The sequence below is a fragment of the Xiphophorus couchianus genome, chromosome 12 (genome assembly GCF_001444195.1).
Source record: "Xiphophorus couchianus chromosome 12, X_couchianus-1.0, whole genome shotgun sequence".
Lineage (NCBI taxonomy): Eukaryota > Metazoa > Chordata > Actinopteri > Cyprinodontiformes > Poeciliidae > Xiphophorus > Xiphophorus couchianus.
Window position 1 is genome coordinate 14,247,425 of NC_040239.1, and position 22,058 is coordinate 14,269,482.

The window sequence follows — 22,058 nt, forward strand, 5'->3', positions numbered from 1 at the left end:
CAAGCTTTATGTAAATGGTTAACTTTACCAAAACCTGTTTAAATGAACCAATATCATCAAAATAACAAGAAATAGAGACTGGAAGTATTTCAATTTGAGTATAATTAATCTATACAATATATGATTTTCTTTTTCTAAAATTGACATATTTTTGCTATATTCAATTTCTTTAGCTGTATCTGTAGATTGGCCCAACTTTAGTTTTATTTTCTATTACACCATTTTAGATCAAGGCAGTCTTATTTCTGTTTGTGAAAACAGGGAACATTTTCAATAATTTACTCAAATTTATTTTACATTTTTTGGCACAAGAAACGTAAAACAACTCCCTGGCTGCAGTGCGCGCTCCCGACACAGGGGAGCAGATTTTTACAGGGGAACAGAATTTCCCACAAAACCTGGAGCTGGACTAGAAATTAAGATTTGTGAAAAATGAAAGTACTCTTAAAATAAAAATTAATTCACGTATGCATTGCATTTCGAAAATATTAATTCCCCCTTAACTTTTTTCCACATTTCTTCAATATATTTTGTTATCAGCGTCATCATCATAGACCTCATGGTAACGCTGTTTACATATCACCATGGCAACAAGGTGAAACTGAAGTCTTCTTCGGTGTTGATTTTTGCAACGGTTATATTATCTAAAAAGGAGGTACTTCTCGTTGAATTGCTTATGAGGTGACATTTATTCATCAGAGACAATGTCAGATATTTTGTGCTCGTGGCTGAACCGTGAACTAAGGCTCTCCGAAACCGTAGGTAAGTATAAATTAAAACAATCCCCCTACGTAGAGCTAGCTTCATTAGGCTAACGCTAACGCAATAAATACCTCAATGCAGTTGTGCGGTGAAAGTGCTTCGTACATTTTTAGCATTTTGTTAAAAAAAATTGACATTAAGTTTTAAAGGCATGGCACAACTGTGCCTTTGGTTTTGATGTCTTAGATTTGAGTTGCGAATATCTGAGCATAGAACTTTCTGAACTTTATAATTTATCAAAAGTTTATGACACCATCATTGCTGTCTGTTTCTTAGACGCCAGGAACTTTTGCAAGGATTTCTCTAATGGCTACCTATTCGGAGAGATACTTCATAAATATCAGATGCAGGAGGATTTTAATATGTTTCTGAAAAGCGAGTAAGTTCCACATTGTGAAACTAGTGATTATATAGCACCTTTCAAAAGTTCATTGCAAACTTTACTCAATTGGAATATGTGGTAGGCCAACTCACATGCTTATTAGAATTACAATTTATAATTTGTTGTTTCTATACACATGTACAATGAGATTAAAACCAACTCCAAAACCAGTGCAAACAGTGGAAGATGTAAAATATCAACATAAATATGGTGGTATTACATACATACCTACCTACATACATGTACATATAACCACCATGTGACTAGCACATAGCTTTGAGTAATAAGAGTTTCTGGAAGTACTTGTTTTTGTTCTGGTGCACCTGTAGCGCTTCCCTGAGGGCAGCAGGTCAAACATGTTGGAACCAGGGTGGGAGCTGTCCTCTGTGATGGTTATAGCTCTACTGGGGCAGCTGAGCCCCAGTAGAGCTCAGCTGCCAGAGAGGGAAAATGGGGGCCAACAATCCTCTGAGCTGCCTTTATGCATACATAAATGGATGATGGATGAAAGTGCACTTTGTGAGATGGTCAAACTTATGGGATTGTTTTATAACCTAACCTTGCTGTGAATCCCTCCACTACTTTATCACAGACTTAAACTGTTGGGCTCCTTGGTCTTAATGATGCCGTTTATTCATTCACTAAAACTGGTTGAACTGGACTTTACTTAAGAATATCAAAGTGAAAGGGGAGGAACATAGAAGAACACCAAACTTTACATTGTTGTATAAAAAAGGAGTAACTTCACAACTTTGTACTGTTTTGTGTTGGTTTATCACATGAAATCACAACACAGCTTGATGTAGAATCATTCAGCCCCAGTTTGACCATGGTAGATTTTAAAGTAGGTGATAAAATGAAGTCCAGATTCTTCAAAAAGCAATGAAATAAACCTCCACCCCAGTACTGAACTCAACATTTCTAATCAAATACCAAACTCAATGTCATACTGTTTGCCAACAAATTTAAAGTGTTCAGCAATCATTAAATTACATTTTTTATTTTAGTTCCTCCGACGCCAAAACCAATAACTTTTCACGGCTTGAGCCAACTATTAAGCGTCTGGGGGTCAGCTTCAATAAGAGCACAGCCCAAGATCTGATGCAGAAGAAGCACGGTGTCGCCACAAACCTTCTTTACCAGCTCTACGTCGCACTAGAAGAGAAGAAGCCTGCAGGAACCAGCCGGGTGGGGAAGCTGCCCTCCCTGCAGAAAAGGGAGTCTGAAACCCAGTCCTATGTAAGAGCATTGAATAAATGTGTAAGGTATTTTGCAGTAAGAGAGGTTAGAGGCTAGTGTCTGTGGATAATATGCTCTTTACCAATACTCAGCTGACTTTTACCTTTCCATTTGAATTCAAAATTAGTAGATTGATAATTGATATTGTGACAAAAAATGTAAAAAGTATCTTTCCTTTTATACAGCAACTTCCTCAGGTGGTGTCACCCAACGCAGACCAGTGTCTTCCGGAAATTACTCAGGATAATGAATGTAAAGAACTGGATGATTTGTCTAAGGCGATCCTACCCATTCAACAAATGAAGCTACCCAAAATCCAAGATGAGAGAAAACTAGAAAAGAGCGAGAAGGTAAAAAATATGGAAAATAAAGTACATTTTTACTCTTCTATTCAGTTGAACCTAAATATGCCTGGGTTTGTGGAAAACATACACGTGGTCCTTAGAAGCTTGATAATGTGGGGAAATTTGTGAGTTGCAGATTGGTCATCAGAAGTTCATTGACTTAATTGTGACCAATACGAAGCTGCTAAAGCCACTGGACTCCAATGTAGTTCTCAGGAAAAAGAGTAATCAGGAGGAGCTCAAAGAAAAAGAAGTTCAGGTTTGATCAAGATACAAACATTTATGTGAATCTTTTCATTTTGCAAAAGGAAGGGTTTTTTTTTGTTTTGTTTTGAGAATAGGGTTATAGGATAATTGCTCTGCTTTTTCAACTGCTTTGCTTGTGCAGATGGTCCAGGCTGAAATAGCCAAGTTTGAGGAGAAACAGCACAAACTTGCCAACTCTAGTTATGTGACCTTGTCAAGGTAAGAGAAAACGGTAAAGTTAATATAAGATACTATTTTATTTAAATGGTTCTGTTTGTAGAGTTGTATACTTTTATATTTATTATTTTCAGCCCCAGTGACCAATCCATCCCTGCAGACTCTTCTCTTAGTCCCGTCATACAGGACATTGAAGTCCCTTCAGATAAACCAGATAAAGTGACAATACAATCCAGCACCAAGTATGTACAGGGGATCCGGCAGCAGCTGAAGGAGAATGCAGTGGCTCGAGAAGAGAGACAAAAAAGAGTAGACAGATTTCTATTGGAGCAGTATAAAGCGCGTGAATCTCTGCAGGTAAAACTTTGTGAAGTTATATATCCCCAACAGGAACAAATACTCACAGTGGCATCTGTTTTTGTTCTGGAATTTCGCATATCCGCGAATATCCTCAATCACATTGTCCTGTACTATGGTTTTAAACCTCTGTTTCAGGAGGCGCAGCTTGAAGACCAAATGGTGCGTCGTCTGACTCGTCAGACGCAGCAGGAGCAGCGTTTGGCTGAGCAGCTGATGCAGATACGGAGGCAGAAAGAGGTGATTTTGGAGAATCGCCTGTTCAGAGAGGAGCAGTACAAACGTCAGAGAGAAAAGGATTTTCAAGAAGCTCTGGACAAGGAGGCGGTGAGAAGCATATTCAGTCATTCTATGGGTGGTCACTGCAAAAACAAAATCTTACCAAGTACTTTTGCATGGTTTCTGGAGCAAATATCTGTATGCACTTGAAAAAAGACAAAGCTAACTTAAAAGTACATTGTGATCCAGATATATGGGCTTGTTTTAAGTAAATACTTCTTGACCATAGATTAAAAAGTACTATAGTTTCACTGGCAGATGTTTCCCTTATTACATGGTGAAAAATGTGTTATTAGTGACATAATCTGCCAGTGGAACTAGTACATTGTCAACAATGTTAGCAAATTTTTAGCTTTAAACAAGCTTCTGTATCTTGCTCAGAAGAAAGTGACTTGTAAGTTAGCTTTGTGTTTTTTTAAGCGTACAAAGATATTTGCACTCAAAACCCAACAAAATACAAGTGAGATTTTGTGGTTCTGCAGTGTTTCCATAGGGATTTCAAGGAAATGTATGGTTTTGGTGGCTTTGAGTTAATGTGTGGTTGTGTTGTTTGGTGTTATGAACAAAAGAATTTGTAAAATAGACAATTTTACAAGCGTGGGTAAGTAATAATTATTAAAGTAAATTTAATGATGGAACTTGACTTAATGTCGTGTTTTGATTGTTGATTCTATGTTGCATTGTGTTTCTGTGTTTGATATGATGTAAAGCACTTTGAAATGCCTTGCTGCTGAAATGTGCTACACAAATAAAATTGAATTGATTGAAGTAAAGAATGGCATTGACAGATTTCAATATTTAAGTAAGAATTCATTATTGTCTTAATTAGTTCCAACAGCAACATAAAGATTTTGCCATGCTGCCTCTACTAAATCCTTGCTTCTGCCTGGACCTGTTGCAGGTTCTGGCTGAGCATGCCAAATTGGCTCGAGCAGAAGAGATCGAAAAGGAGATTGAATTTTGCAAGATGGTAGCTGCAGAGCGTGCTCACGAAAAACACATGAAACACTACACCATCTGCTCAGAGACTTTGGGACAGATAGTGGACATGGCAACCACAGTCGGAGAATATCGCAGCATCACGGAGAAGTACGTGACATCCTCGCTTTTAGAAATATGCAAGAAACAAAGTATTGTCAGTAGTGGTGCACTAATTGCAGTTTTCTGGCTGACCAGAGATCAACGATCTTTAAAAAACCTAACTTGCCAATTTCGATTTTCGCCAATACCAATGTTTTTGTTGCTGAGCTGGCAACAGGGGAGTAACTATTGTTAACTGTGAACATGCAGACATATCCTGGTGGGTCGGGCTGTCAGTCAACCCTCTCACAGCAGAGCAACAGAGGACGGTGGCTGATTTTCTACCGAGGTAGATAAGATTAGTGGATAAGATTGGCTTCATATTTAAGTATTGGGCGATCACCAATCTCCTAAAATTAAGAAAATCGGGGCCAATTTATCAGTACACTCCTAACTGTCAGTGGAATACTTATTTTCAAATTGACCTCTTTGATGATAGACAAAACAAAATGACATTTTTGTGAAAAGGAACCTAAGTTGAATACATGTTTCTGCTATCACAACTTAATGATCTGAAAGATGCAACTGAGTAAGTAAAAGTTCAAATCCTACAGATATTCTCATTGACTCATGATTCATAGTGATGTCATTAGGGTGTTCGTTCATTTAATAAAATACAGCATGAAAATTAGCAATAGTCTGTTAGAGTAATGCATCTGTTGCTGCACACTGTCGGTCAGCAGGCCGGAAAAAGCTTACTCAACTTATCCCCCGTTTACAAAAAAGTCTAATTCAGCTTTTTGGAAATACTTCTAGATCAGCAAAATGCAATAATATTCTGTGCAATAAGCTTGTCAGGACAAATACTGCTGCTAAACGTAGAAGGTGTATTTTGTATTTGGATCCAGCCAATGTATATACGTAAAAAAAGAACTATTCATAAGCGCTAACATGCTTATGACTGCAATGATAATTATGTTGTGTTATTTTATGAGCAGTTAAGTAGTTCATCTGTTTTGTAATAAGGGGAATTTGGTCATTTTATAATTTGTGTTTTGAATTTTTATGTAAGTTCTATTGTAGCTGATTATTGTATTAGAGTCTCTTAGTGGCCAGCTCAACAATTACCGGATGCAAGGTACTTTGTGTTAATATCTCATTTAAAAAATATTTTTCAACTGTTTAATAAATAAATCTGTTTATGAAACAACACTTAAATTATCTTTTGATATTGTTTAGTAATTTATGACCCTGAAGCCATTTTTTAGATCTATGGTCTAATTGTATCCACAATTTAAAGTCTACCTTTGCTTCTTGACATTTTTCATTCTGTCATTTTCAGTCTTGTTCCAGAGAAGAAATATAAAGAGTGGAAGGAACTGTTCATTCGGGGTGTTCCCTTCTACGAGTCACAAAAAGACATTGAGCCAGAGATTTTATTCTTAGCAGCATTAAACCCCTCAGAGCTTAAGAAAGAGGAGGTACTCAACAACCTGGATTATGATGAATACACTGTGAGTATGAAACGTTACTTCACTACTTTTAAATTCAGTCGGTGTGCTTTGCCAAAGATAACACATGGCTTTCTTTTTTCTTTTTAATAGAAGAAAGCTTTTTTTTAAAATTCTGTTTTATTTTTAAGAATATGATTGGTGTGTGGACATGGCCAAAGGCTACAGAAGAAACAAAGTTACCACCGAGCATCAACGATATTCTTGCATATGCTATCCAGCGAATTAAAACTATTGCTCATCCAACTGTTGCGGAACCGGCCACGACCGTTCCTCTATTTTCTATCAAGTCCTGCATCAAGGGCAAGGTTTGCCAATGCAAGAGCAAATGTATGGCCAAGATTGCTGAAGGTTTAAAATCTTTGAAGAAAAGAGATTTTCGTATCAAGGCTTGCGTCCTGGGCAAGGCTTCCTCAGGCAAGACCACATGTCTGGCCAAGATTGCTGAAGGTATAAAATTTTATTTAAAAATGTGTGCCTTTTAGAGTTCACACATTAAAAGTGTTTAGCCCTTGTGATTTCTACTTTGCTGTTGAAATATAAAGTTAATGTTTCCTACCCAGCGCATGGCGTCACTGTGTTGTCGCCTGACACACTGATTGAAGAGGCGCTGAGGTCTGCTAAAGAAGGAGAGAAGGTAAATTATAGTGCTGGAACTTCTGTCTCGAGGCTTTTTAACCTGCAACTGATTTACCATTTAATCTTAGTTGTTGATCTTAGTTCAAAGTTTAAAGCAGATGTTTTTTTGTGTGTTTTTTTTAACAATATAGGCTACAGATCAGCAGGAGGAGAAGGAGAGCGAGCAGTTTTTTAAACCCCCTACACCAGTTCAGTCAGGTGGTTTATTGAAGCTGCTTTTTCTGTACAGTCTCTTGCAAAACTATTCATACCCCTGGAACGTTTTCACAATTTTGGCATGCTGCAAACTCAAATTTTAATGTATCTCATTGGTATTTATGTGATGGACCACTATGAAGTAGAGCACAATTGTGAAGTGGAAGGAAGTTCATTTTTACTCTGTCCTATGCACTTTCTCCTTTAAGTAAAAAAGTTGAAAATGTATAAAAATGCTTTTCCGTGGGACTAAGTAAAATTTGTATTATTTTTATTGAAGCTGCTTATGTACTTTTATTTTGCTTTGTTTTTCTTTCTTCTTCCTTTCTTTCTTTCTTTCTCAGATTCTAGCAAACCAGAAGAAAAAAGAGAATGTAGTAACAAAGTGAGTGTTCAAGGGTGCTCATAATGAAATTTTAATACACTGTCTTAATTTTGTATTCCTTTGTACATCACACATTACATTGATCTCTCTGGTATTACGGAGGATTTTTCAACTAGTAACATAACAAAGAGACTTTGAGAATCCTAATATTCAAATGAATGCATTTTAGGCATAATTATTCCAGACCTAACATCTGTTTGTAATGAAACATATCTACTTTCACTTTCTGTTATGTGTTTATGCAGATGGCCTCGATTGCAGCATCAGTAGAAAGGGAGCTGAGGAAAGGAAATACCATTCCAAATGAGCTGATAGTGGACATTGTAGTTGATGCAATCAGGTAATAATGATGTTACATGAACTATGAAATACTATTTGCATGGATTAGGCAGGCCAACTGTTCTAAGTAGGTTGACTGTGGTTCAGTGGGTAGTTGTCTTGCAATTGACAGGTTTTCAGTTCCAGCTTTCTCTTGTCACATATCTGCGTATATATGGATGAAAGTGGCTCTAGTATAAAGCACTGTGAGCTATCAGTATGACAGGAAAATGACTACACAATTTTAGTTGATTTTATTGTACCATATTTGATAAAATGGTCATTGGTGTATTGAACTAAATGGTTGATTTCTATTGATGCGGATTTACAACAAGCACTAAAATAGCTGATTTCTTCCCATTAGTCAGGTTTCAGCTCAGTCAGGTTGGATCCTGGATGGCTTTCCAACTAATATCGGTCAAGCCCAATTGCTGGAGAAAGCTTTGGGTGGGTTTGTGGAAGAAGAACACGGCACTGAAATCAACACCTATGAACTTGTTCCTAACCCAGAGCAGCTCAAACCACCAACACCTTCTCCGCCTGTGCTGGACGTGGCTCTTCTGCTGGATATATCTGATGAGTGTGTGATTAGAAGGGCATCCATAGATAAAGGTACAATTATGTGATTGGAGCTTTTTGCTCTGTGTTATGAAAAAGAACAAGGTAAATGTTTTTGGTGCTCATGTGGTCATTTTCGTCCCAAAATATCTAAAGATGCTGCTGCTGCACCCTCCCAACCAGCAGATACCACCAGGTTTTCTCCACACATTACACACAGGTAGTACAGCGTTACACCCAGGTAGTACAGCGTTACATACAGATAGCACAACGTGATCAGGCAGGAATACTGCTGGATTGAATTCTTCTGCATGACTGTAATCTCGAGGTTTGAACTTGATTTTTTTTTTGTGGAAGGATTGCAGCTTTTCAGGATACCTGGCCAGAGCTAGAAAAGTGGTATGGTGAAAAGCAAAACATTTTGGTTAATATCAACGCTGATGTGGAAGAGAGGGAACTTTATAACAAAGTGGAGTCTTCCCTGTGTGAGGTTATGAAAGAGCAAGAAGAAGGTGACTTTTTACCATTTTAATGTTGATATTTAGCTGTTAAAGTCAGGTAATTTAGTCAATTATTCCAAATAATTAAATGATTAGAATACTTTAATTCAAAGAAACCTCCTTGCTTTTAAACACTGATAAGATTTTCACTGCTTAAGTACAGAGACATTTGTATTTGAATTTGTCAACATGTTTTTCCTGAAATCTTGCAATTAATTCCCTCAGGAATTCCTGAGGGAATTTTGGGAATTGAGGAAATCCCAAAAGGTGTGGAAACAAGAAGAAGTTCTAAATCCGTTAGGAGGGGAAGAGACTCAGGTGAGATTTCACACTTATGACATGATTTGATCACGTCATGCAGTTATTTTAAAGTTAATTTGTGTTTGTCAACATGTTCTATTGTGCAGGAATACAATATTTACTCAAATCTTGCGATTGACTCCCTTATTAGTTGCTGGGCTTCATGCTGGTGAAGATGGTGTGTTAGATTTCATACCAAGAAGGAGGAGCAGCTCCATCTTTAAGGCAAAGCAAGGCAAGGCAGATTTATTTATATATAGCACCTATCAGCCAAAAGGAATTCAAAATGCTAATATAAAAACAAAAATCTAACAACACATCAAATCAATAAGATCAAAGAAAAAAATTGGGTTAAGAGTAGGCATCAACAAATAGGATATTTTTTTAAACTAGTTTTTAAAAAAACTTGAGGTGTGAGCATTCCTGCAGTGAACAGGTAGTTTATTCCAGATTAGATTTTTGGTGCATAATAACTAAAAGCTGCTTCAGCATGCTTTGTTGGAACTCATGGAATAGTAATTAGGTATAGTTCAGATGTTCTTAGAAGTCTTGAGGGTTCATAGCAATTAGGGGTGCACCAATAAATCACCCCCGATTTCCTTATTTTTTGAAGATCGGTGATCAATGCGTAAATAGGAAGCTGATCTTAACTACTGATCTTATATACCTCAACAAAGATTTAAAAATCTGTCACATTCCTCTATCGCTTTGCTGTGAGCAATAGAGGACATGATCAGCCGGCTGATCATGTCTGCACATTCGCTCTTAAGAATAGTCACCCCGCTGTTGCCAACTCAGCAACTAATTTACCATGAAACAAAACAATTGGTATCGGCCAAAATCAGAATCGGCAGGTCAGGTGATCAGCCAGAAAATTGTGATTGGTGCACCCCTAATAGCAATGAACAGACCAGAGATGTAGCCCGGGATTTTACCTTAAAGTCCTTTGTAAACCTTCAGTGAAATTTTGAACTCTATTCTTTGAGCAACAGATAACCAATGTAAAGACTGGACTAATATTTTGGTCTCGATTTGTATTAGAGGAGACTCTCGCTGTGGAGACTCTTCAGCTTCTGAAGAAGCTTGATCAATAGGATCAAGGGGGACTCTTGATCTTATTGATTTTTTTGGAAGTCTGGGCAAAATAACATTATAATAATCGAGTCTCCTAAAAACAAAGGCATTAATTATTAATTTTTCAGAGTCCTGTTGAACATGTTAAATCAGAACAGGTTAAACAAGTTTAAAGGAGATGTGCATTAATTTTTAACCTGTGCCTTTTCTGACCAAAAACTGAAAATTAATTTTTTTCATTACTTTACTGAAGAAAATTTAGACTCATCCAAATGTTAATCTGTTTAATACATTTATCAAATACATGCACCTGACTAAAGTCTCCTGGTAATAGGCTAATATATAGTTGTGTTTCATCAGCATAATTATGGTACTCTACATTTTTATTCTGCAAAATTTCAAAGGAGAAAATTATGTTGATATTGAAGAGGAGAGGACCCAGAGTAGAACCTCGGGGAACTCCACAGAGATTTTATTTAGTTTAGATTTATGTGTGAATATGGATAGAAAGAGGGGAAGATATTCAAATGAGATTTTACTCTTGATCTAAAAATATTTATTAAGACATGATTTAATCAGCTGTTCTTTAATCACGCCTTATACAGTTATTTTAAAGTGAATTTATATTTGTCAAACATTTTTTACTGAGCATAAATACAATATTAACTCAATTGTTGCAATTAATTCCCTCATTAGTCGCCGCTGATCTTCTTAGTGAAGATCTGTCGACGGAGGGCACAAGAAGTGTGGAGAGAAGGAGTTCTACAAGGCCCAGCTCCAGCCTCAAGAAGGCAAAAGACACAAGTCAGATTGTACTCTTGATCTAAAAACATTCATTAAGACATGATTTGATCAGCTGCTTTTGAATCATACCTTGTTTTAATGTTAACTTGTACATTTTTGTGTGATGAAAAGGGTTTTCTGACAGTGTGCCACTGTCCGCTGGGTCTATTGACGGAATCAATGACAGCGTCCAACCGCCAGGGTCGTTCACATTAAACCCGCTCTACATAAATGAACCTCTGTCTGCAGTAAGACATACTGTTTTTATTTACATGCTTTATTTGTTTTTAGGTGGTTTCTGAATACCTGCTTATTCTCTACAACATTTAGTTGTAGCTCTTGCATATATTACAAAAAATGTATTCATTTTAGCCACCTTGTAACATGTATAGTACCTTGCAAAGTTCTTTGTAGACCTTTTGTCTTGTTACAGCCACAAACATTTGTGCATTTTATTGATTTCTTTGATAGACTTCTAGTCTCCTATATGTATTATCTGTCAGAGATAACTGATATTACTCTTTTTCCTGTTTTGCTATTACTATCCTCCTTCTCTGCTGTTGATTTAGTTCCCTTATTATCTTTCTCCAGCAAGTACCTGAGTACCTGTGTTCACATTGGAAAGATGTCTGTAATTCTTATGTAAACAGCATGAAGCATGTGATGCAGCAGCTGCGTTTACAGCTCACTCTTATTGATCGCCACCTTTTCAACATCAGGTATCATGTTCAGTCTTTTGGTTTCTAGGTTTCAACTCGAAGCACCAACTGCCCTTTGTGTGAAATTTTCCATTTTACAAGCTAACAAGAATTGATTGTTCAGTTAAACCAAACATATTTGGATCCACATTCAGCCAGCAACAGCTTGTAGCATATTTTTATTCTTTTTAGAGATGCAACTAATGATTATTTTAGTTATTAATTAATCTGTTGATTTTTCAGATTATTGGCATAACAAAAGGACACATTCTGCATTTTTCTTCTCAGCCAGTATTAAAAATACATTAATAGATGTAAATAAATAAATAATTCGATTCATTTTGTAGATAATAAAATGCAATAACATGACATTCCTTTAGTGAACATTTGATCATTTGGAGCAAAGGATGCAGATAAAAAACACCTCTAAGATCGACATGTAAAAAGCTCAGCCCTTTCTGCTTGACTAACATTAATACAGTGTAGGGCTGATGTGCTTAATATTTTTTGATTAACCGATTACGGTAATCATTGGACAGCAAAAGGTGTTTGATAGGAGATTTTGAATTGGATTCATAATTTGGTTCAAGAATTTGAACCATGTGAAGCTAAAACCACCACTTCAGTAGTTCTGGGTAGAATGGATTTACAGACAAAATGTTTCCTTCTTTAGTCTCAAAGAAGGAGACTAAAGTATATAAGCCAAAACTACAGTTTGGGCTTATGTGCTGCGCTGAGTACGTTCTTTCAGCAAATGACCCTTTTTCAAGACTATACACTAGTTAACAACTAATTGATTGCTAAATTTGTTGACGATTTTTGCAATAATCAATTCATCATGATTAACACGATAATCATTTATCGCTCTAATTCTTTTGTTTCTAGATTTTGTTTTGCACTTTTAAAACATGACCTCCTGGTTTTTTCATGTCAGAATAGGCATAAATGTCATTTGTACTAATGTGGGCGCACAGAAAAGGGGTTTAGAAGTGTTTATGGGTGACTTTTTTTCCACAGTATTTTGCAGTTAATGTAAATTTTTCTAATTTTATTGTAAAACTGTGACACTTTTTCAGAGAAAGATACACCCACTTTTTGAGTTGCCCTGACTTGAAGCAGGAGTTAGTTTCTCAGTGGCAGAAGGTGTTCAACAGCGTGCCAGACGACATGAGAGAGGATGAGGAGACCAAAGCGGAGCTTCATCTGAGGCTGGATGTAAGACTACATTAGAATATGCTGTACTGTGATGCAAAAGGAGCAAACAAATTAGGTGCCCGTCATTTAAAAAGGAATAAGAGAACCCTGAATGGATCCGATGTATATTCAGGAGCTGCAGGAACGCCTGTGGGACATTACCGACAAGCGTAAAGAAGAAGACCAGCAGGAGAGGTCAGCTTTCATGTGTGATGGATGGCTGGAGGAGCAATCAGCATTGCTCATCAATCACTACTCCATGATAATACAGGTAACTTTCTAAATGTATGTAACTGTTTGGTTTATGGTTTGATGTTACAGAAACGTTGAAATCCCAGCATTTCCTTGGTTGTGTCCTATAGGCAGAAATGAACCGTTTCCGTGAAACACTGTGTACCCTGGCGGTCTACTACTGGGGCATGCACAAGCATTTACCACTTAGGACATCTCCCAAAGATTTCAGTATCACACTGCTGAAAGAAACTGGAGCTGAAGATCAGGACAAAGATCAGGTTATGTAAGAACCTTAAATATACAGTGCCTTGCAAAAGCTCTAGAGCTTTTCCAAATTTTCCCAAGTTATAACCAGAAACCTCACTGGATTTTATTAGGATGTCTTGTCATTGACTGGCACAAGGTAATGTAAAATTATGAAGTAAAGGCAAAATGCTACTGTAATTTTAAAAAAATCTGAAAAGTGTGGCATACGTTTGTATTCCACCCCCCATTACACCAACAAACCAGAGAAACAACCAACATGCCCTGGTAACTCTGGCACTTGAATCTATTGACGAGAAAAACCATCAGCTGTGTTTTCCACACATCTGGTCCAAATCAACAAATTCAAATCTGCATGTGCTTTAATACCAGCAATGCAGACAACTTCAAGTTCCAGTCACCACACTGGAAGAAAAAGCAGGATTCGACACAGACATCCTTCATACTAAAGTTATTGTGTTTCTCTATAGAGATATATCTTTTATTTATTTAACCTTGATTTACCCTGGTAGTCATTATCATTTAGATTAAGAGTCTTATTTTAAGGGAGACCTGGCAATAATAGGAGGCAGCATAAAACAAAACATTGGCAAACAGTACACACAAATTACATATATATATATTTATACTTATATGAGGTGAGGCTTAAAACTGCTAAAACTCAGGAGTTCTGGGTAGAACATATTTACAGACAAAAATGTGATTGTTTAATTTCTTACAATATAAATTGTTTTCATTTCTATTGTAAGTTTTATACCAAAAACATTGTAATATATATCGTTACTGCCACCTATCACAATACATATGATCTTTTTTCCATATCACACATCCCTAGACCTAAATGTTTTCGAAAATCTGTGTTGAGACCAAAATTGCTTTTTACAGACTCTCTGCTCAAAGAAAAACAACTTTTCCACCCACCTCATTATTATATGTATTTTTTCCTGATCTGCCCCATAAAATCTAATTAAAATGCATTGAATAACGAAGCTGTCACAACACAAAGTCTAAAAAACGTTTAAAGAGTATCAGTACTTTTGTACTGCATTGATATTAGTCTAGTTATTGAAATGAACATAAGTCAGTAAATGTGATGGAAAGTTACTAAAGGCTAATGAAAATTGCTTAAAAATGTGTTTTGTTAGTACGGAGCCATTGAGCAGTGGTGTGAAGGAACAGACAAGCGAAAAAAACCTGCCGTAAGTAGAAGTACATCAGTTGTCCTCTGATAAGCCTGTTGATGCTCACCTAAACACTTCGAAGTATATATGGTGATAATACTCTAAAGTAAGACATTCTTAAGACATTCTGTACACCTGATTGTTCTCTACTTTTGTTAGACCCGCTGACTCCACGAAGTCTTCCTCTAAGATGATAGACAATGTAAATGTTACTTTTAGTGTTCTACTTTATTCTGATCCATAAGCGTAGCAGATACTGATTCTTTTTGTTGTTTCTTCAAGTTATTTCGGGGGAAACTTGTAAGTGACTATGAAGAGGCTCTTCAAGCTACTCAAACTATCAAGGATATGGTAATGTTAATTTTTGCTAGCTTGAAGAGTATTATAAATGTTCTCTACACATTATATTACCTACTCTTTTGCTGTAGTGACTCTTGCTGGTCTTTCAATTGTGCAGGTGTCAGTAGAATTCCAGCAGAAAGATGCAGAAGTGCCAGAAGAGACCGTAGAAGAAAAAGAGACCGTAACAAAGAAGACTAGTCCAAAAAGTTCTAAAAAGGAAAAGCAGTCACAAAAAAAGCATTCAGGCATGATACTGAACAACTTTTAGCAAATATATGTACTGTAATTGTCTAATTTCTTTTTTTAAATCAACCCTCCTGTATAATCTTTTACTTTCCATAGCAATACCTCCACCAGCAGTGGAGATTCCATCCCCAAAACCTCCAGAAAAAACTCAAGAACAAGAAGTTAGAGAGAAAATATATAAAGAACTTACAACTTCTGTGACTCATGAGGGTATGTACATGTACACTATCTGTCCCACTAACATATAGCCAAGTATTTATATTATCATGCAGTGGGTTGTTTTAATGTCTGTTACTGTGTGCAGTTACTTTTATGCACAGAGATAACATTGTATTTAGTACTTTATTAGTCAGTGTTTAGCTGGGTATTTGTCCTGTTTCTGTGTGTGTTTTGTAGAAAATTCAATAAAGGTTCGTCTTGAGCTGGTGAAAGATTGCGGCCTGGCGATGGTCAACGCCCTGGAAGACAGAGTGCATGAGACTTTTAGCAAACTGGAGAAGCAGTTTGAATCATGCTATCTGTCCGAAATGAAGTGGTATGATTATATAAACATCTGTTCCCCTTATGGTTTGGTGTGGTTTGACCATATGTGTGTATGTACAGCCCTTTACATCTTGTGATTTACAAATGCATTCATACCTCTAGAAATTCTCCCTATTTTGTCACATTACAATCACAAACTTCAGTAGCAAAGTAGATTACAGTCAGTAGTGTAAACCTGATTTGAATATTTTTGGTTGTAGTGAAACATATTTGTATTCTTAAACAGTGTAAAGGGGGTTTGAACTTCTGTATTTGACCTGTTAGAGAAATAATAGTTTTTTTTAGCTGTTTGATGTAACTCATAATGCCCCACAATGCTTAACAAATGTCTGTCATTTGTTTATGGAACTTTAGAAAATAATTTCGGTTAAATCCATTTATGTTGAACATGTTTTTTTTTTTCTTTTTTTTACCCCTCCAGGGGTTTTTTTGTGGGCTCTAGTATCCCTTATAGTAGGCTGACAGGAGAGTGGGAAAGACACACGGCAAACATCATCGGGTCCGGGAGTCAAACCCGCGACAGCCGCGTCGAGGACTCAAGGCCTCCAAACATGGGTCGCGCTATCCCCTATGCCGCCACGGCACGCCCTTGAACATGTATTTTAATAGAACTGTATTTGTTGATCATTTTCAAAACCATACTTTTTTATTTTTTTGTCCGTGTGGGCGCGCTGTAGATATAGATAAAAGCTGACTCAGACATGGTCCAGTCAGAGTCCTGACCTAAATACAGTAAAATGCGATATATGGCATGATTTGAAAATTGATATTCAGAGATGGTCTCCATCCAATCTGACTCAGCCTTAACTATCGTGCAGTGGAGGATGAGCAAAAGATGCTCAGCCTCTTCAGAGCAGCAGGTAGAGATATACCAAAAAGACCTGCTGCAATTCTGATCGAGCATAAATGCACGCCACTATTCACTACTTTGTGCTTGTCTATTCCATAAAATCCCATTATAGTGCAATGAATATTGTGGTTGTAATAAAATGGGAAAATATTTAGGGGTCTTAAATGCGGCAAGGTATTTTAAACATGTATTGTGTACAGAATGTTTTAAGTTTTCTGTTTCCAGTATCGATCAACTTGGAGAAGTGGTTCGCTACCACATAGAGGCTTCCAGTAAGCTGCAGTACGAGCTGGTGATGGTTTGTAAAGCCTTTCATTGAATCTTTTTAGTATGTTTGGGTGCTTTTATTGTAAAATCTGAGAACAGTTTTTATGTTCTGTACTTTAGGAAGATCGTGAGTTCTATTTGAATGGAGATTGTCTGTTGGTTTCGGGTGTGGTTTTTCCACCACGTCCCCCTTCCATGGAGAAACCAAATCGGTCCATACTCACGGTGGCTCAGTTGGAATCACTCTTCAATCATCTGTTCAACATGGCTCCATCAGGTTTATGTGTACACCAGAGACTAATTGGACTGTTACTAAGTTTACTGTTCTTCCCACTAATGGCCCATAATTTCTTCTCCCTTCTTTCTGTCTTTTAGGCTTTATGTCCAGCTCTGACTTCTTTTACTTTTTCCAAGATTTGGTCTCTAACAGCACAGGCAGGAGCATTGTACCTGAGGCCTGGACAGATATGATTGAAATGCAGGTATTCAGCAGGTTCGAGGCTCTCAGTGACCAGAGTAGAGGTGGTCTTCTTGAATTTTATGTTTCTGATATCCATTCATTTGTAATGTTTTATTTTTTTAAAGTGTAGCAGTGTTTCATTTTTTTTTTTTTGAAGTGTAGCAGTGAATACAGCGTAATTTTTTTTTTTTGAATAAGCAGTAAATGCCATGTCCTGTCTCCTGCTTTCAGCTGTTAGAGATTAATACTTTGCTAACTGATGAATTTGAGCTGATCGACTGGCGGCGCTTTCTGCTCAGCGCTACTCTCCCGTGGCCGCTTCCCTCTCTGTCACAGCTGCTGTATTTGTTGAAACAGTTTAAGGAAGCAGATACTGATGACACTGGATATATAAACGAGGACCAGTACCTACAGGTTAGGATCTATCCTGAACCCAGATTTCACACTAATTTGAACTATGTGTGTGTGACTTATAACATGTCCAACCCTGTTCTGTTTGTTTGTGAGAAAAATAAACATATAATGTATAGATACAAGCGGTCACAGAAATTAGTTTCATGGATTGGTTGATCAGCTTTTCTTTTTCCTTCTTAACAGGTAGAGTTGTGGTTTCCTGGTCAGAGTGTCCAGAAAGTTCCTGAGGATCCTTTAGAGCCTCTCCCCTACGACCGTTCAGCCAACCTGCAGAAGGTAACAGGCTAGAGTTTAACTTCTTTATTTCAAATCTAAAAAGAAATTTGATTTGTCCACACCATAAACTTGAATTAGTTTTCAGTTGAATTTTACATGACAGAGCAACCCATAATTGTGAAAGGGAAAAAACATAATGCCTGGTTTTAATTTAAAATTAACAATATCAAAAGTGTGTCACAAAAAAATCCAGTACAGCTAATTTCCCTCAGAAGTTCCTCAATTAGTAGGTATATTTCACCTGTGTGCAATCTCACTTCATATATAAAAGATTGGTAAATGTTTGCAAATGTTTGTTGAATAAAAACAAAAATTTGCTGTTTACAGTTCATCACACACCATGTCAGAGGACACAGAAAACATGGGAAAAGGTGTGCCGGTCAGATGAAACCGGAATAAATCCTTTTAGCCAAGCATAATCTATAGTAGAAATGTGGCCATGGTGGTGGCAGTATCATTATGAGTAGATACATAGATTTTTCACAGGTGTTCTCCATCCAGTATAATTGAGAATGTGAAAATGTTCTAGAGGTATGGATACATTTGCAAGGGAGCCTAAGTAATTTAACCTTTGCAGTTTTTACATTCTACTATTGGTGATTACACAAAGATGGTGGAACTTTTGTTTTGTCTTACGTTTACATTTCAAATTAACACACTTGCGAAAGACTGAAATAATTATTAATTGATACTTGTATCAATTTGTTTCTGTTGTAGTTCTTTTTCCAGATGTTTGCAGACCATTCCTCCTCTCCCCCTCTGCTGGATTATGTGTCCATGCTGCAGTACTTTGCAGCCAACCCAAACCCTAAACAGGGTTTTATCAGAGCACTTAGTGTAGTGTTGGGGAAACATCTCCAGCAGCCATTACTGAGCCTTCTCGTAAATGTGAGTATATAAAAAGCAAAGTGAGTCAAATCAAACCCAGACATACTGTTGTGCTATATTTCTGTATTTGTTAGATTATTTTATATGAGCCAAAAATAATTACAGAGACACGCACATTTCTTAAATTGACATAAAGGTTTTTTTTAATACAGTCTCTGCCTGGCACGGAAGAAACCACAGAGCCCACATCCTTCAAGTTCACTGAAGACTACAAAGAGGAGGATGCTCTGTTTTCAACTTGCAGTTTTTTTAAGGACGAGGAAGTTTCCATTTCTGCTCTGCTTAACGTCATCTGCCACAAACTCATCAAGATGGGGGGTATTTCCCTTCCTCCAGGGAGCATGAGTTACGAACAACACAAACAGGTATTTAGGAATTTCAATTGAACAAATTACTAATATTTAGGTTGGGAGGAAAACGTGTTCCACTATATTGTGGAACACACAATTCATGTTACATTCTGTTAAATCTGTAATAATGACGAATTACCCAGAGAGCAACGGTAGACCTCATTTAGCATCTCCAGTTCAATTTAAGCTTCATTTAACCAAAGCTCTTCAGAAGAGTTTCACAACACCAGATTGGATTTAATAACTAAATATAAGTATTGTGGTTATAAAATTAATGTGTAAAGAATTTATCCTAGTCCTAATTTAGAATGTAACAACGGAGAGAGAATGAATTGTTAATGAAGCAGGCAGGTCTTTTGTGCCAGGCTGTTTTAGTAGGTTTGTCATCAATCTAAAACATAAAAATGCATTGCCCTGCATCATGATAATATCATAGAGACTCTTCAGGCTGGCTTCAACAATAATTTCTTGAGTTCTGTGTAAGAAAAGCAGAGATAAAAGGTTGAATTTCAGGGATACACCAATTCTATTCCCATATCCAGTAAAATGTTCATCCAATAGGCTTGGATTTTTGGTTAGAATCAGACACATTGAGAAGATACTGATTAGTTTGGAGCCTCTGATGGTCCATTTTGGCAAGTATTCAATGCAAAAATGGTCACTAGGAATTGTTTATCTTTATTTTTATTACTGAAGTTTTCTGACCTGCTAATTAATCTTTTTGTCTCTGCTGTCTGTTTAGAATCTTGAGAATGTGTACATTGAGATGGGATATGAGTGCACTGAATCAGTCCCATTCTCTGTTATATATAAGCATCCATACACCCACATGCTGATGGAAACTTCAACAAACTTCCAGCTCATTGTAAGTTTTTGCAAATTTTTAAGTATGCTCATTGATCTTCTTATTCCTATCTTACCCAGCATTTAGTTGCACTATTTGCACTATATGCATTATATGTATTTATCCTGCCCCCACCTTGTTTGCAAATCATTATTATTTTAACCAATAATACCAATACTAATGTTTTAACTGTCTTTCCTTCAGAATATTCTGAATACTACTGTCCCATCTGGATGAAAAGGAATTTTAACCGTTTTTGTTTAATCTTTACTTTGTTGTTAAATAAACAGACAATGCAACCATACCTGCACTGACTGAAGTGGTTTAAACTGAACTGAAATTTGGGATTGCATTATGTTTGAAACAACAATCACCTCAGTGATGGCAGGAACGACCTCCTTAACTTGCCTTTTCTCTTCGTCAAGCACTCCTGCAGTTTTTCTGAGTGACTTGCGTTTCTAATGGCCTGCCTAACACAAGCAGCATCATTTGTGCTTACAATGAGAGCATTGCCCAGGATAACCTGCTTGTCAAGCTTCACTGGCTACAACCGACCAAAGCACATTCAACACCTAACAGAGTTTATTCTGCAGAACTTCCTATTTGTTTATGTAACATCGGTTTATATGACATTTACCTATTTGTTCATGGTTGACTCCCAAGGAGAAGGACTTTGTGTTTTTTTAAGAAGGTAGTAAAGAATATGTTTGTCGGCTTTTTGAAGGTATTTTGTGTCTTTTTGGAAAAGTCTTCTAAACTTTTTCAAACCAACTGAGAAGAAAACAAGAGAAACAAGTCACTGTGTGTTTGTTTAAACATTCACTATAATTTTAACAGCTCATCTTTGCTGCCATTTTCATCTTTTTTTTTTGTCCTCTGCTTTAATGGGTTTATTACATTTACATGTCTGCAAAAGCAGTAACTCTGCTCTGTGCTGTAGAAAACAGATCTATGTAAAATTATGTGATCCCTTACAGACTTCTTTGGTTTTTGATTTTTGTAAAACATAAGTGTTTTATTTTCATTTCTCCTCATCCCAGTTTATTCACTCACTTCAGGTATTTGATTTTGTTTGGATTTGTTTTCTTTTTGTATGATCTTATTCTGGTTCATTCCTCCTGTTAGCTTAGAATTTATTTTGTTAGAATTTCTGTTTTGGTTTCCCTCTTGTGTCATCCTTATTTCACTCAGTCTGCCATTCACTCCCCTCCCCAGCTGCTGATTATTTACCTCATCACCACTCCCTTCCCAGCTGCAGTAAGTTTCCCTAATGACTCCCTACATATTTATATTTACCTTCCAGACTCATTGCTCTCCACTGGTTCCCTCTGTTAACCTGCTTCTCTCTGTTGCACCTTCTTGCCTTCCAGCCATATCTCTAGTTGCCCTCTGGTCCTCAGTTCAGTTTTGCTATTTCATTTTTTAAAGAAAGTATTTCCTCCAGCTCTCTGCACTTGGGTTCTCCTTTAAACTTGCATCGTGACAAATATGTCAATGACTTTGCATCATGGCAGGATGTGTCTGTAAAAGGTTTTAACCGACTTCATATCGTCTGGCAGTAAACATACCTCTTTAATTTTTCACAAGTTGATTTTTATTTCTCTTTGTTCTCTTAATAAACATATTTTGTGCTGAATCAGATTATCTGTTTCTGATAGTGAAAACTATTTGATCTGAAAGACCTGACTGTGACATAAAAGGCAGAGGAAAAAAATATTTTTGCAAAATTTCTAATAGTCATACAATGAGGGCTTTGGGAACCCTTCTCCCCCCTTTCACTACGCCCATGATCTATTTCCCTCCCTTTTCTCTGTTTCTCCCTGGCCTTCTCATTGTCTGGTTTTCAACAATACGGAGCAACGCGCATGGGACAAGTACACACAGAGAAGTTCTTGGAAATTTCTTGAAAAATAAGGAAATAAAAGTACCTCAGAGTTG

General features: G+C 36.9%; 1 protein-coding gene across 4 annotated transcripts; it reads left to right on the forward strand.

Moving 5' to 3' along the window:
• Positions 1 to 594: 594 nt before the first annotated feature.
• Positions 595 to 21,756, forward strand: spef2 (sperm flagellar 2). 4 transcript variants are annotated; one of them, XM_028033970.1, is made up of 41 exons: positions 595 to 762; positions 1,039 to 1,141; positions 2,152 to 2,383; positions 2,569 to 2,733; positions 2,864 to 2,986; positions 3,116 to 3,192; positions 3,285 to 3,507; positions 3,646 to 3,834; positions 4,688 to 4,875; positions 6,149 to 6,320; positions 6,449 to 6,767; positions 6,881 to 6,954; positions 7,088 to 7,154; positions 7,496 to 7,536; positions 7,782 to 7,876; positions 8,219 to 8,466; positions 8,569 to 8,632; positions 8,770 to 8,924; positions 9,138 to 9,230; positions 9,364 to 9,447; positions 10,983 to 11,090; positions 11,202 to 11,317; positions 11,661 to 11,788; positions 12,844 to 12,982; positions 13,095 to 13,232; positions 13,324 to 13,478; positions 14,605 to 14,658; positions 14,800 to 14,842; positions 14,923 to 14,991; positions 15,098 to 15,227; positions 15,325 to 15,438; positions 15,625 to 15,763; positions 16,847 to 16,919; positions 17,009 to 17,165; positions 17,264 to 17,370; positions 17,580 to 17,762; positions 17,946 to 18,038; positions 18,756 to 18,926; positions 19,079 to 19,291; positions 20,019 to 20,141; positions 20,325 to 21,756. In XM_028033970.1, the coding sequence occupies exons 1-41, from the start codon at positions 705 to 707 to the stop codon at positions 20,355 to 20,357; spliced, it is 5,256 nt and encodes a 1,751-aa protein (XP_027889771.1). In that variant the 5' UTR covers positions 595 to 704; the 3' UTR covers positions 20,358 to 21,756. The 4 variants fall into 4 exon arrangements, with proteins under 4 accessions (XP_027889771.1, XP_027889774.1, XP_027889773.1 ...); XM_028033973.1 differs by having other exon boundaries at positions 6,449 to 6,668; XM_028033972.1 differs by lacking the exon at positions 9,364 to 9,447.
• The last annotated feature ends 302 nt before the right edge of the window (positions 21,757 to 22,058 follow it).